Consider the following 15,319-nt stretch of genomic DNA (forward strand, 5'->3'; position numbering starts at 1 on the left):
GGAGGGACAGATTGTACGATAGCTCCTGCATAAGCGGGTTGGTTGCAGTACTGGGGCTGGAGGGGGCAGGGAGGGACAGATTGTACAATAGTTCCTGCATAAGCGGGTTGGCTGCAGTACTGGGGCTGGAGGGGGCAGGGAGGGACAGATTGTACGATAGTTCCTGCATAAGCGGGTTGGCTGCAGTACTGGGGCTGGAGGGGGCAGGGAGGGGCAGATTGTATGATAGTTCCTGCATAAGCGGGTTGGCTGCAGTACTGGGGCTGGAGGGGGCAGGGAGGGACAGATTGTATGATAGCTCCTGCATAAGCGGGTTGGCTGCAGTACTGGGGCTGGAGGGGGCAGGGAGGGACAGATTGTATGATAGCTCCTGCATAAGCGGGTTGGCTGCAGTACTGGGGCTGGAGGGGGCAGGGAGGGACAGATTGCTACGATAGCTCCTGCATAAGCGGGTTGGCTGTAGTACTGGGGCTGGAGGGGGCAGATTGTACGATAGTTCCTGCATAAGCGGGTTGGCTGCAGTATTGGGGCTGGAGGGGGCAGGGAGGGACAGATTGCTACGATAACTCCTGCATAAGCGGGTTGGCTGTAGTACTGGGGCTGGAGGGGGCAGGGAGGGACAGATTGTATGATAGTTCCTGCATAAGCGGGTTGGCTGCAGTACTGGGGCTGGAGGGGGCAGGGAGGGACGGATTGTATGATAGTTCCTGCATAAGCGGGTTGGCTGCAGTACTGGGGCTAGAGGAGGCAGGGAGGGACAGATTGTATGATAGTTCCTGCATAAGCGGGTTGGCTGCAGTACTGGGGCTGGAGGGGGCAGGGAGGGACAGATTGTATGATAGATCCTGCATAAGCGGGTTGGCTGCAGTACTGGGGCTGGAGGGGGCAGATTGTATGATAGTTCCTGCATAAGCGGGTTGGCTGCAGTACTGGGGCTGGAGGGGGCAGGGAGGGACAGATTGTATGATAGTTCCTGCATAAGCGGGTTGGCTGTAGTACTGGGGCTGGAGGAGGCAGGGAGGGACAGATTGTATGATAGTTCCTGCATAAGCGGGTTGGCTGCAGTACTGGGGCTGGAGGAGGCAGGGAGGGACAGATTGTATGATAGTTCCTGCATAAGCGGGTTGGCTGCAGTACTGGGGCTGGAGGGGGCAGGGAGGGGGCAGATTGTATGATAGTTCCTGCATAAGCGGGTTGGCTGCAGTACTGGGGCTGGAGGGGGCAGGGAGGGACAGATTGTATGATAGTTCCTGCATAAGCGGGTTGGCTGCAGTACTGGGGCTGGAGGGGGCAGGGAGGGACAGATTGTGAAAGTTATAAGAGTGAGATCTGAAAGGGGGAATGGAGAGGTATTAAAGAGCGAGGTAAACACAAGGTCCAGAGTGTGGCCATCATTGTGGGTGGGAGGACCACTGGGAGAGGTCACAGGAGGAGGGGAGTGGGAGGAGTTTAGTGGCATTGGAGCAGTTGGTGTCTATGAGGACACTGAATTCCCCAATGATGATAGAAGGTAGGTCAGTGGAGAGAACATGGAGAAGCTACGCAGAGAAGTGGTGTATAAATGTGGAGGCCGGTCCAGGAGGGCGACAGATGACAGCGATCTGGAAGTGGGGAGGAGAGAAGACGCGGCAGCATCAGCCTGAAAAGAAGAGAATGCCACAGATTGTGACACAAGCGGTGTATAGAAGCAGCATTCAGAGAGGGGAGCTCAGACCCCGCCCCCATGTTTACCATCCCATCTAGCAATGTGGCTGAATAGAAGTCCCCCGTATGAGAGGATTAGCATCAGATGTGCAACAGACACCAATTCACAGAAACAGAGACCGCCCACAAATTGTATTATGTGTGAAATCACAAACTGCACATCGCACATGAAAAGTGCAAATGCAGAATCGCAAGCAAACACAAAAACATGCAAGGTGACTGAAATACCACCCGTGTCACAACCGTGTCCTCTTACAGCTGGAAAATGCCAACAAACTGTGATCACTGTGAATAGTTACTCAACGTCCCCAGCACCACACACACCCACATCATCGAATTTCCCGACAGATTGCCCATTTTCTGAGAATCCTGCCGATCTCCTCCGGCTTTAGAAGGAAACTGCATCTACTTAAAAGGCTGGAGACAGTTCTGCACGATTTCTAGAAACCTACTAAGATCTTCTCTCAGACACTACTGATAATCTGCCCCACTGACCCTTATTTATCGCCCATGTGAGATCTCTCATGTCTGACAAGCTGCGACCTCCATACAAAACATTTCCCACACTCAGCACATGAATAGGGCTTCTCACCAGTGTGAGATCTCTCATGTGTGACAAAACTTGATTTCTGTCCAAAACATTTCCCACACTCTGCACATGAATAGGGCTTCTCACCAGTGTGAGTTCTCTCATGTGTGACAAGGTTTCCTTTCTCTCTAAAACATTTCCCGCACTCAGCACATGAATAGGGCTTCTCACCAGTGTGAGATCTCTCATGTATGACAAAACTTGATTTCTGTGAAAAACATTTCCCACACTCAGCACATGAATAGGGCTTCTCTCCAGTGTGAGATCTCTCATGTATGACAAGATATGATTTCTGTGAAAAACATTTTCCACACTCAGCACATGAATAGGGCTTCTCTCCAGTGTGAGATCTCTCATGTGTGACAAGGTTTCTTTTCTCTCCAAAACATTTCCCGCACTTAGCACATGAATAGGGCTTCTCACCAGTGTGAGATCTCTCATGTATGACAAAACTTGATTTCTGTGAAAAACATTTCCCACATTCAGCACATGAATAGGGCTTCTCTCCAGTGTGAGATCTCTCATGTATGACAAGATATGATTTATGTGAAAAACATTTCCCACACTCAGCACATGAATAGGGCTTCTCTCCAGTGTGAGATCTCTCATGTATGACAAGATATGATTTCTGTCCAAAACATTTCCCACACTCAGCACATGAATAGGGCTTCTCACCACTGTGAGATATCTCATGTGTGACAAGGCTTCCTTTGGTTCCAAAACATTTCCCACACTCAGCACATGAATAGGGCTTCTCACCAGTGTGAGTTCTCGTATGTATAACAAGCTTTGATTTACATGAAAAATATTTCCCACACTCAGCACATGAATAGGGCTTCTCTTCAGTGTGAGATCTCTCATGTATAACAAGACTTCCTTTAGCGCTAAAACATTTCCCACACTCTGCACATGAATAGGGCTTCTCGCCACTGTGAGATGTCTCATGTGTGACAAGGTTTCCTTTAGTTCCAAAACATTTCCCACACTCAGCACATGAATAGGGCTTCTCGCCACTGTGAGATGTCTCATGTGTGACAAGGTTTCCTTTAGTTCCAAAACATTTCCCACACTCAGCACATGAATAGGGCTTCTCACCAGTGTGAGATCTCTCATGTGTGACAAGGTTTCCTTTAGTTCCAAAACATTTCCCACACTCAGCACATGAATTGGTCTTTTCACCAGTGTGAGTTTTCTCATGACTGACAAGGTGTGATTTGTTTACAAAACATTTCCCACATTCAGCACACGAATAGGGCTTCACACCAGTGTGAGATCTCTCATGTCTGACAAGGTTTGATTTCTGTCCAAAATATTTCCCGCACTCAGCACATGAATAGGGCTTCTCACCAGTGTGAGATCTCTCATGTGTGACAAGGTTTACTTTTTGTCCAAAACATTTCCCACACTCAGCACATGAATAGGGCTTCTCACCAGTGTGAGATCTCTCATGGATGACAAGGTTTGATTTGAGTCCAAAATATTTCCCACACTCTGCACATGAATAGGGCTTCTCACCAGTGTGAGATCTCTCATGAATGACAAGATTTGATTTCTTTGAAAAAACTTTCCCACACTCAGCACATGAATAGGGCTTCTCACCAGTGTGAGATCTCTCATGGATGACAAGGTTTGATTTGAGTCCAAAATATTTCCCACACTCTGCACATGAATAGGGCTTCTCACCAGTGTGAGATCTCTCATGAATGACAAGATTTGATTTCTTTGAACAAACTTTCCCACACTCAGCACATGAATAGGGCTTCTCACTAGTGTGAGATTTCTCATGTGTGACAAGATGTGATTTCCGTACAAACCATTTCCCACACTCAACACATGAAAAGGGCTTCTCTCCAGTGTGAGATCTCTCATGTCTGACAAAATGTGATTTCCATGCAAAACATTTCCCACACGTGGAACAGGAATGAGACCCTCGAGCAGGGGGAGAGCTGTGCTGGGTAGGAGGCCCCTCAGGGTTAGACAGGTGAGGGGAGTCTGGGGGAATATTTGGGGTCACCAGGATATCTGCAGGAGACTCTTGTCCAGTGACATCATCATCCGTTGTGCAGTCTGTGGATGCAGAGAGACGAGTCTCTGAGAGGTTCCTGATGCCGGGACTCCGCGCTGCAAATAGAGAAACATCATCACTTCCTGTTAGAGAATTCTGAGGGGAGGAGCAATTATCATTAGGTAGGGTCAGTGAGTTGCTGATAATTCCAAGTTGGTGCAAAGTTTATGCAGATTAGGAATGGACCAGATGCACCAGATACATAACTGGGTATATAATTAGCAGGGCTGTGGAGTTGGTACAAAAATCCACTGACTCCTCTAATTTGCATATCACAATCTTATTGATTGAAAGTATGTAACATAAAATGCATCTCTTAACTGCCAACGCTTAGGAATTTTAAAAGACAACTGAAGTGAGAAGGATATGGAGACTGCCATATTTATTCCCTTTTAAACAATACCAGTTACCTGGCTATCCAGCTGATCTTCTGCCTCTAATACTTTCAGTCATAGACTCAGGCCTCGTTCACATAATACGCACTTCCGTGCGCATCTGGAACCACGTATGACATGGTAACATGCAAGAGAGGCAGAAGGGTATAGACAGCCCTTCTGCCCTTCACATCATATGCGCTGCGCAGCAGTACGATGTGCTATGATGCGCTTGTGCACTGCTGCATGCATTCTGCCCGCAAGCACAGAGCTGACCCATTCACTGTCAATAGATGGGATCAGCAGTGCAGCGGGTAGAAGCGCAGATGGCGTTACATTCCGATCACATGGCCATCTCCGCTGCATAGATGTGACCGAGGCCTAAAACTAGTCCTTGGTAAGAGTACTTGTAGAAGGTACAGACAGGAACAAAGAGCATCTATCAGGCCCTAGGCAATGTAACTGTGGGTACATGTAAGAGTGATGTGCAGGTACTCTGCAGGGGAATGAGGGGATTCTTCCTCTATTACACATTCTTCATGCACAATCTGAACATGGATCAGGCCATAGACAATGTAACTGTGGGTACATGTAAGAGTGATGTGCAGGTACTCTGCAGGGGAATGAGGAGATTCTTCCTCTATTACACATTCTTCATGCACAATCTGAACATGGATCAGGCCCTAGGCAATTTAACTGTGGGTACATGTGACTGTCAGGCTTTATTCTTAAAGCATAGATGTTATTTAGTATATATAAGAGATTCCTGTGTACACATCATAAATACAGTCACAATCAGATGTGTATATCTGACTTTAAAAATACGGGGACTGCTTTATTGAAGCAGCACAAGTAACTAATTTTGATTGGTTTATTTCATTTTTGTGGACTAAGCACAGCTATTACTGTATATATAAATTATTTATGATGACTATTATCTGAGAAATAGATCATTTTATCATATTTTCTATTTTATTTACAGCTTAAATACATTAGAAGTCGGTGCATTTTTTTCAGACTCCAAATCCAGTTACCAAAAATTGCCCTGACTTCGACTCCACAGCCCTCATAATAGCAATGCTGGGGGACATTACATACTGGAGGATAATGGCAATGCTGGGAGACATAGGGAGGACATGGCTATACTGGGGGAGAAATGGCATTACTGGGGTGGGGGACATTACATACTGGGGATAATGGCAATGCTGGGGGACACAGGGGGGGACATGGCTATACTGGGGAAGAAATGGCATTACTGGGGTGGGGACATTACATACTGGAGGATAATGGCAATGCTGGGAGACACAGGGGGGACATGGCTATACTGGGGGAGAAATGGCAGTACTGGGGTGGGGGACATTACATACTGGAGGATAATGGCAATGCTGGGGGACATGGCTATACTGGGAAAGAAATGGCATTACTGGGGTGAGGGGCATTACATACTGGAGGATAATGGCAATGTTGGGGGACACAGGGGGGATATGGCTATACTGGAAAAGAAATGGCATTACTGGGGTGGGGGACATTACATACTGGGGGATGATGGCAATGCTGAGGGACACAGGGGGGACATGGCTATAATGGGAAAGAAATGGCATTACTGGGGTGGGGGACATTACATACTGGAGGATAATGGCAATGCTGGGGGACACAGGGGGGACATGGCTATATTGGGGGAGAAATGGCATTACTGGGGTGAGGGACATTACATACTGGAGGATAATGGCAATGCTGGGGGACACAGAGGGGACATGGCTATACTGGGGGAGAAATAGCATTACTGGGGTGGGGGACATTAAATACTGGGGATAATGGCTATGCTGGGGGACACAGGGGGACATGGCTATACTGGGGGAGAAATGGCATTACTGGGGTGGGGAAAATTACATACTGGAGGATAATAGCAATGCTGGGGGACACAGGGGGACATGGCTATACTGGGGAGAAATGGCATTACTGGGGTGGGGGATATGACATACTGGAGGATAATGGCAATGCTGGGGGACACAGGAGGGACATGGCTATACTGGGAAAGAAATGGCATTACTGGGGTGGGGGACATTACATACTGGAGGATAATGGCAATGCTGGGGGACACAGGGAGGACATGGCTATACTGGGGGAGAAATGGCATTACTGGGGTGGGGGACATTACATACTGGAGGATAATGGCAATGCTGGGGGACACAGGGGGGACATGGCTATACTGGGGGAGAAATGGAATTACTGGGGTGGGGGACATTACATACTGGAGGATAATGGCAATGCTGGGGGACACAGGAGGGACATGGCTATACTGGGGGAGAAATGGCATTACTGGGGTGGGGGACATTACATACTGGAGGATAATGGCAATGCTGGGGGACACAGGGGGGACATGGCTATACTGGGGGAGAAATGGCATTACTGGGGTGGGGGACATTACATACTGGAGGATAATGGCAATGCTGGGGGACACAGGGGGGACATGGCTATACTGGGAAAGAAATGGCATTACTGGGGTGGGGGACATGACATACTGGAGGATAATGGCAATGCTGGGGGACACAGGGGGACATGGCTATACTGAGGGAGAGATGGCATTACTGGGGTGGGGGACATTACATACTGGAGGATAATGGCAATGCTGGGGGACACAGGGAGGACATGGCTATACTGGGAGAGAAATGGCATTACTGGGGTGGGGGACATTACATACTGGAGGATAATGGCAATGCTGGGGGACACAGGGAGGACATGGCTATGCTGGGAAAGAAATGGCATTACTGGGGTGGGGGACATTACATACTGGAGGATAATGGCAATGCTGGGGGACACAGGGGGGACATGGCTATACTGGGGGAGAAATGGCATTACTGGGGTGAGGGACATTACATACTGGAGGATAATGGCAATGCTGGGGGACACAGGGGACATGGCTACACTGGGGAGAAATGGCATTACTGGGGTGGGGGACATTACATACTGGAGGATAATGGCAATGCTGGGGGACACAGGGGGGACATGGCTATACTGGGAAAGAAATGGCATTACTGGGGTGGGGGACATTACATACTGGAGGATAATGGCAATGCTGGGGGACACAGGGGGACATGGCTATACTGAGGGAGAGATGGCATTACTGGGGTGGGGGACATTACATACTGAAGGATAATGGCAATGCTGTGGGACACAGGGGCGACATGGCTATACTGGGAAAGAAATGGCATTACTGGGGCGGGGGACATTACATACTGAAGGATAATGGCAATGCTGGGGACACAGGGAGGACATGGTTATACTGGGGGAGAAATGGCATTACTGGGATGGGGACATTACATACTGGAGGATAATGGCAATGCTGGGGGACACAGGGGGGACATGGCTATACTGGGGAGAAATGGCATTACTGGGGTGAGGGACATTACATACTGGAGGATAATGGCAATGCTGGGGGACACAGAGGGAATGTGGCTATACTGGGGGAGAAATGGCAATACTGGGGCAAGGGACATTACATACTGGGGGATAATGGCAATGCTGGGGGACACAGGAGGGACATGGCTATACTGGGAAAGAAATGGCATTACTGGGGTGGGGGGCATTACATACTGGGGGATAATGGCAATGCTGGGGGACACAGGGGGGACATGGCTATACTGGGAAAGAAATGGCATTACTGGGGTGGGGGACATTACATACTGGAGGATAATGGCAATGCTGGGGGACACAGGGGGACATGGCTATACTGAGGGAGAGATGGCATTACTGGGGTGGGGGACATTACATACTGAAGGATAATGGCAATGCTGTGGGACACAGGGGAGACATGGCTATACTGGGAAAGAAATGGCATTACTGGGGCGGGGGACATTACATACTGAAGGATAATGGCAATGCTGGGGACACAGGGAGGACATGGTTATACTGGGGGAGAAATGGCATTACTGGGATGGGGACATTACATACTGGAGGATAATGGCAATGCTGGGGGACACAGGGGGGACATGGCTATACTGGGGAGAAATGGCATTACTGGGGTGAGGGACATTACATACTGGAGGATAATGGCAATGCTGGGGGACACAGAGGGAATGTGGCTATACTGGGGGAGAAATGGCAATACTGGGGCAAGGGACATTACATACTGGGGGATAATGGCAATGCTGGGGGACACAGGAGGGACATGGCTATACTGGGAAAGAAATGGCATTACTGGGGTGGGGGGCATTACATACTGGGGGATAATGGCAATGCTGGGGGACACAGGGGGGACATGGCTATACTGGGGGAGAAATGGCATTACTGGGGTGAGAGACATTACATAGTGGGGATAATGGCAATACTGGGGGACACAGGGGGACATGGCTATACTGGGGAGAAAAGTCATTACTGGGGTGTGGGACATTACATACTGGAGGATAATGGCAATGCTGGGGGACACAGGGGGACATGGCTATACTGGGGGAGAAATAGCATTACTGGGGTGGGGGACATTACATACTGGGGATAATGGCAATGCTGGGGGACACAGGGAGGACATGGCTATACTGGGAAAGAAATGGCATTACTGGGGTGGGGGACATTACATACTGGAGGATAATGGCAATGCTGGGGGACACAGGGAGGACATGGCTATACTGGGAAAGAAATGGCGTTACTGGGGTGGGGACATTACATACTGGAGGATAATGGCAATGCTGGGGGACACAGGGGGGACATGGCTATACTGGGAGAGAAATGGCATTACTGGTGTGGGGGGCACTACATACTGGAGGATAATGGCAATGCTGGGGGACACAGGGGGGACGTGGCTATACTGGGGGAGAAATGGCATTACTGGGGTGGGGACATTACATACAGGGGATAATGGGGCAATGCTGGGGAACAAAGCGGAGGACATGGCTATACTGGGAGAGAAATGGCATTACTGGGGCGGGAGACATTACATACTGGAGGATAATGGCAATGCTGGGGGACACAGGGGACATGGCTATACTGGGAGAGAAATGGCATTACTGGGGTGGGGGACATTACATACTGGAGGATAATGGCAATGCTGGGGAACACAGCGGAGGACATGGCTATACTGGGAGAGAAATGGCATTACTGGGGCGGGGGACATTACATACTGGAGGATAATGGCAATGGTGGGGGACACAGGGGACATGGCTATACTGGGAGAGAAATGGCATTACTGGGGTGGGAGACATTACATACTGGAGGATAATGGCAATGCTGGGGGACACAGGGGGGACATGGCTATACTGGGGGAGAAATGGCATTACTGGGGTGGGTACATTACATACGGGGGGATGATGGCAATGCTGGAGGACACAGGGGGGACATGGCTATACTGGGGGAGAAATGGCATTACTGGGGTGGGGACATTACATACTGGAGGATAATGGCAATGCTGGGGGACACAGGGGGGACATGGCTATACTGGGGAGAAATGGCATTACTGGGATGGGGACATTACATACTGGAGGATAATGGCAATGCTGGAGGACACAGGGGGGACATGGCTATGCTGGGAAAGAAATGGCATTACTGGGATGGGGGACATTACATACTGGAGGATAATGGCAATGCCGGGGGACACGGGGGACATGGCTATACTGGGAGAGAAATGGCATTACTGGGGCGGGGGACATTACATACTGGAGGATAATGGCAATGGTGGGGGACACAGGGGACATGGCTATACTGGGAGAGAAATGGCATTACTGGGGTGGGAGACATTACATACTGGAGGATAATGGCAATGCTGGGGGACACAGGGAGGACATGGCTATACTGGGAGAGAAATGGCATTACTGGGGCGGGGGACATTACATACTGGAGGATAATGGCAATGCTGGAGGACACAGGGGGGACATGGCTATACTGGGGGAGAAATGGCATTACTGGGGTGGGGACATTACATACTGGAGGATAATGGCAATGCTGGGGGACACAGGGGGGACATGGCTATACTGGGGAGAAATGGCATTACTGGGATGGGGACATTACACACTGGAGGATAATGGCAATGCTGGAGGACACAGGGGGCACATGGCTATGCTGGGAAAGAAATGGCATTACTGGGATGGGGGACATTACATACTGGAGGATAATGGCAATGCTGGGGGACACAGGGGGGACATGGCTATACTGGGGAGAAATGGCATTACTGGGGTGAGGGACATTACATACTGGAGGATAATGGCAATGCTGGGGGACACAGGGGACATGGCTACACTGGGGAGAAATGGCTACACTGGGGTGGGGGACATTACATACTGGAGGATAATGGCAATGCTGGGGGACACAGGGAGGACATGGCTATGCTGGGAAAGAAATGGCATTACTGGGATGGGGGACATTACATACTGGAGGATAATGGCAATGCCGGGGGACACAGGGGGGACATGGCTATACTGGGAAAGAAATGGCATTACTGGGGCGGGGGACATTACATACTGAAGGATAATGGCAATGCTGGGGACACAGGGAGAACATGGTTATACTGGGGGAGAAATGGCATTACTGGGATGGGGACATTACATACTGGAGGATAATGGCAATGCTGGGGGACACAGGGGGGACATGGCTATACTGGGGGAGAAATAGCATTACTGGGGTGGGGGACATTACATACTGGGGATAATGGCAATGCTGGGGGACACAGGGAGGACATGGCTATACTGGGAAAGAAATGGCATTACTGGGGTGGGGGACATTACATACTGGAGGATAATGGCAATGCTGAGGGACACAGGAGGGACATGGCTATACTGGGGGAGAAATGACATTACTGGGGTGGGGACATTACATACTGGAGGATAATGGCAATGCTGGGGGACACAGGGGGGACATGGCTATACTGGGGGAGAAATGGCATTACTGGGGTGGGGGACATTACATACTGGAGGATAATGGCAATGCTGGGGGACACAGCGGAGGACATGGCTATACTGGGAGAGAAATGGCATTACTGGGGTGGGGGACATTACATACTGGAGGATAATGGCAATGCTGGGGGACACAGGGGGGACATGGCTATACTGGGGGAGAAATGGCATTACTGGGGTGGGGACATTACATACTGGAGGATAATGGCAATGCTGGGGGACACAGGGGACATGGCTATACTGGGAGAGAAATGGCATTACTGGGGTGGGAGACATTACATACTGGAGGATAATGGCAATGCTGGGGGACACAGGGAGGACATGGCTATACTGGGAGAGAAATGGCATTACTGGGGCGGGGGACATTACATACTGGAGGATAATGGCAATGCTGGGGGACACAGGGGACATGGCTATACTGGGAGAGAAATGGCATTACTGGGGAGGGAGACATTACATACTGGAGGATAATGGCAATGCTGGGGGACACAGGGGACATGGCTATACTGGGAGAGAAATGGCATTACTGGGGTGGGAGACATTACATACTGGAGGATAATGGCAATGCTGGGGGACACAGGGGACATGGCTATACTGGGAAAGATATGGCATTACTGGGGTGGGGGACATTACATACTGGAGGATAATAGCAATGCTGGGGGACACAGCCCTGATAATTAGGAAGAGAAGAAAGGAGGTCCGCACTTGTCAGTAGAACGTTAACCTTTAATAATGGACATATCCAGAACAACCACGGCAAGCATCAAGTAGCTGACATGTTTCCTGCTAGCATTCCTACATCATAGCTAACATAAAAATGACAGCCTGTATCACTGCCAAGTGTCTTCCGGTTCTGCAAGCAGACAATGGCCTTTCACAGGTTTTGAAGGATGGGGTGAGATTTGCAGGTCGAAGTGCTCCAACCATAGGACAGATTTAGTCCCCGAGTCAGTTTAGTTCGGGGTCTACTGGGAAAACTTAGTTGACTGCCATTGGTTGCCATAAATGCGGTGTCTCTACTTGCAGGTACTGTCACGTCCATATTAGGTCTAAAATTGCTGTCTCTGTCACAAATGGCCGGGGCTACTGTTATAATTTAAGTAGGCCTCAGTTACTTGGCCTGAGTTTAGGTAAAAGGCTTGTCCGCAGAGTATACCTTTAAAATAGAGTTTCTTGTGATGCAGGCAGAAGCATCTCAGTGTCTGCTTGAAGCAGATGAATAACAAGCAGATACTGAGAACATGTTCCTGAAGGAAGGCCACAGGCCTACACTGCCCCAGACAAATGGACTACGAGAACAATCAACATAGGCCATATTTACAAAATATCACATTCTTGTAAGTAAGTGAAAGTTGGCATTGAATATTAATCGAGTAGGTGGGTATTATGACACCACGAGGGGTCTAAGCCAATAGTCGGGTCTGGGGGATGGCTAAGATGAGGTCACATTTAACTCTTTCCTAGTCAGTATTAAAGGGCCGGATGGGCTGACGGAGCGCTCTCTGATTCCTACTTTCATGCTCTTTATCTGCTGACTGGAACACCTAATAATTTCCTCTCTTTATGTAATCTGATATAATGTATGCTGTACATAGTTAGTCTAGATGTAACATAGAGTAGATATAAGAAGACCTGATTACCCTCAGCAGGAAGGTAATCACGCAGCTGTAACTCAACATGGAAATCTGCTTGGCTAGGATATGACGAACTGTATCTGTATAGCTGTGTACTTAATAAACTCCATCAAACTTTGAAGACGATTGAGAAAGTCTATCTCCTGCTTGCTGTGATGAGTCGTGTTTGCAACTCTTGCTGATGAGTTTGCTGGTGCCGGAGCAAAAGGGGATTTATAACAGCTACCAAATCAAACAATTTATCAATTGTGGTACAAGATATGAAGTGTATTTCATTGCTTGTGGTGCATGTTCAAAGCAATATGTAGGCTGCACGACCAGGCCTTTGAGACAGAGAATAGCAGAGCAGACTGGCAGACCTCCAACATAACTAATGTAGCCAAACATTTCCCTGAAGTTCACGGGGGTGACATGACGAGTTTCTCGTCCTGCAGGAATGAGAGAATTGTACCGTCCAAGAGAGGAGGGAATCTCTATAAGAGAGTGTTGCGTAGAGAAGCCAGGTGGATTTTCCAATTGAATACCAGAGTTCCACAGATGGGATCTGGCTATTATCACATGATTCCCTATTTGGGGTCTCCCTTCCTCTCTTTTACATCACGCACACTACCTCGATCCATCGTTTCTGGTGAATTGGCAGGCTTCCTTCCCCATTGCTTGTCTAACTATTGCATTGGTTGTTATTGCCCCATGCTTTCCATTCGCTTATTCTCTGCTCTCCCTTTCCATTGGGGAGATTCAGGGTTCTTTGCTCCTTCTTTGTTTCCTTTCAATTTGTACATTTACAATTTGTCATGTTTGTATTTTGCATGTATACATAGGACTGCATGTTAGGTGGAAGTGGGTGTTTTGTACACCTCCCCTTGACAATGTGACCACTCCTCTTTCTAGGGGTGGAGTTGGGGTGGGTACTTTGTACTGACATCCCTACTTATATGTCCAGGCTGTCATTTTTATGTTAGCTATGATTAAGGACTGCAAGTCCGAAACATGTCAGCTACTTGATGCTTGCCGTGGTTGTTCTGGATATGTCCATTATTAAAGGATAACGTTCTACTGACAAGTGCAGACCTCCATTCTTCTCTTCCTAATTTATGGATTTGCTGACCAGGTCGAGCACTGTAGTGGAACTTGGTGGAGGGGAGCGTTGTTCACCCTGTTGTATGCGCCTGATAATTAGCATACAATTTGCACCAACTCAGAGTTCTCTGCATGTCACTAACCCTCCCTACAGCTAAAGCATTGGCCATACATGGAAAGCAGTAAATTGAAGAGCTTGATGAGATAATGGAAGCAATGAGTCACCCTTTACCGAGACTAATTTGTGTACAGTAATGTACAGTGACCATTATCAGCTTATTACAGGCCAGTAACACTAAGTCACCCCTACTGTGACCAATCTGTGTACAGTAATGTACAGTGACCATTATCAGCTTATTACAGGCCGGTAACACTAAGTCACACCTACTGTTACCAATCTGTGTACAGTAATGTGCAGTGACCATTATCAGCTTATTACAGGCCAGTAACACTAAGTCACCCCATACTGTGACCAATCTGTGTACAGTAATGTACAGTGACCATTATCAGCTTATTACAGGCCGGTAACACTAAGCCACCCCCTACTGTGACCAATCTGTGTACAGTAATGTACAGTGACCATTATCAGCTTATTACAGGCCGGTAACACTAAGTCACCCCTACTGTGACCAATCTGTGTACAGTAATGTGCAGTGACCATTATCAGCTTATTACAGGCCAGTAACACTAAGTCACCCCTACTGTGACCAATCTGTGTATAGTAATGTATAGTGACCATTATCAGCTTATTACAGGCCAGTAACACTAAGTCACCCCTACTGTGACCAATCTGTGTACAGTAATGTACAGTGACCATTATCAGCTTATTACAGGCTAGTAACACTAAGTCACCCCTACTGTGACCAATCTGTGTACAGTAATGTACAGTGACCATTATCAGCTTATTACAGGCCAGTAACACTAAGTCACCCCTACTGTGACCAATCTGTGTACAGTAATGTACAGTGACCATTACCAGCTTATTACAGGCCGGT

At 48.5% G+C, this 15,319-nt stretch overlaps 1 protein-coding gene across 1 annotated transcript in view; it reads right to left on the minus strand.

Annotated features, from left to right (window-relative positions):
• Positions 1–1,076: 1,076 nt before the first annotated feature.
• LOC137535594 (zinc finger protein 585A-like) overlaps positions 1,077–15,319 on the minus strand; it is a 31,789-nt gene continuing 17,546 nt past the window's right edge. The window contains exon 6 of the mRNA XM_068257443.1: positions 1,077–4,414. Coding sequence (XP_068113544.1) covers positions 2,202–4,414 — 2,213 coding nt within the window. The 3' untranslated portion in view covers positions 1,077–2,201. The remainder of the gene's footprint in view (positions 4,415–15,319) is intronic.

Source organism: Hyperolius riggenbachi, chromosome 10, assembly GCF_040937935.1.
Source record: "Hyperolius riggenbachi isolate aHypRig1 chromosome 10, aHypRig1.pri, whole genome shotgun sequence".
NCBI lineage: Eukaryota > Metazoa > Chordata > Amphibia > Anura > Hyperoliidae > Hyperolius > Hyperolius riggenbachi.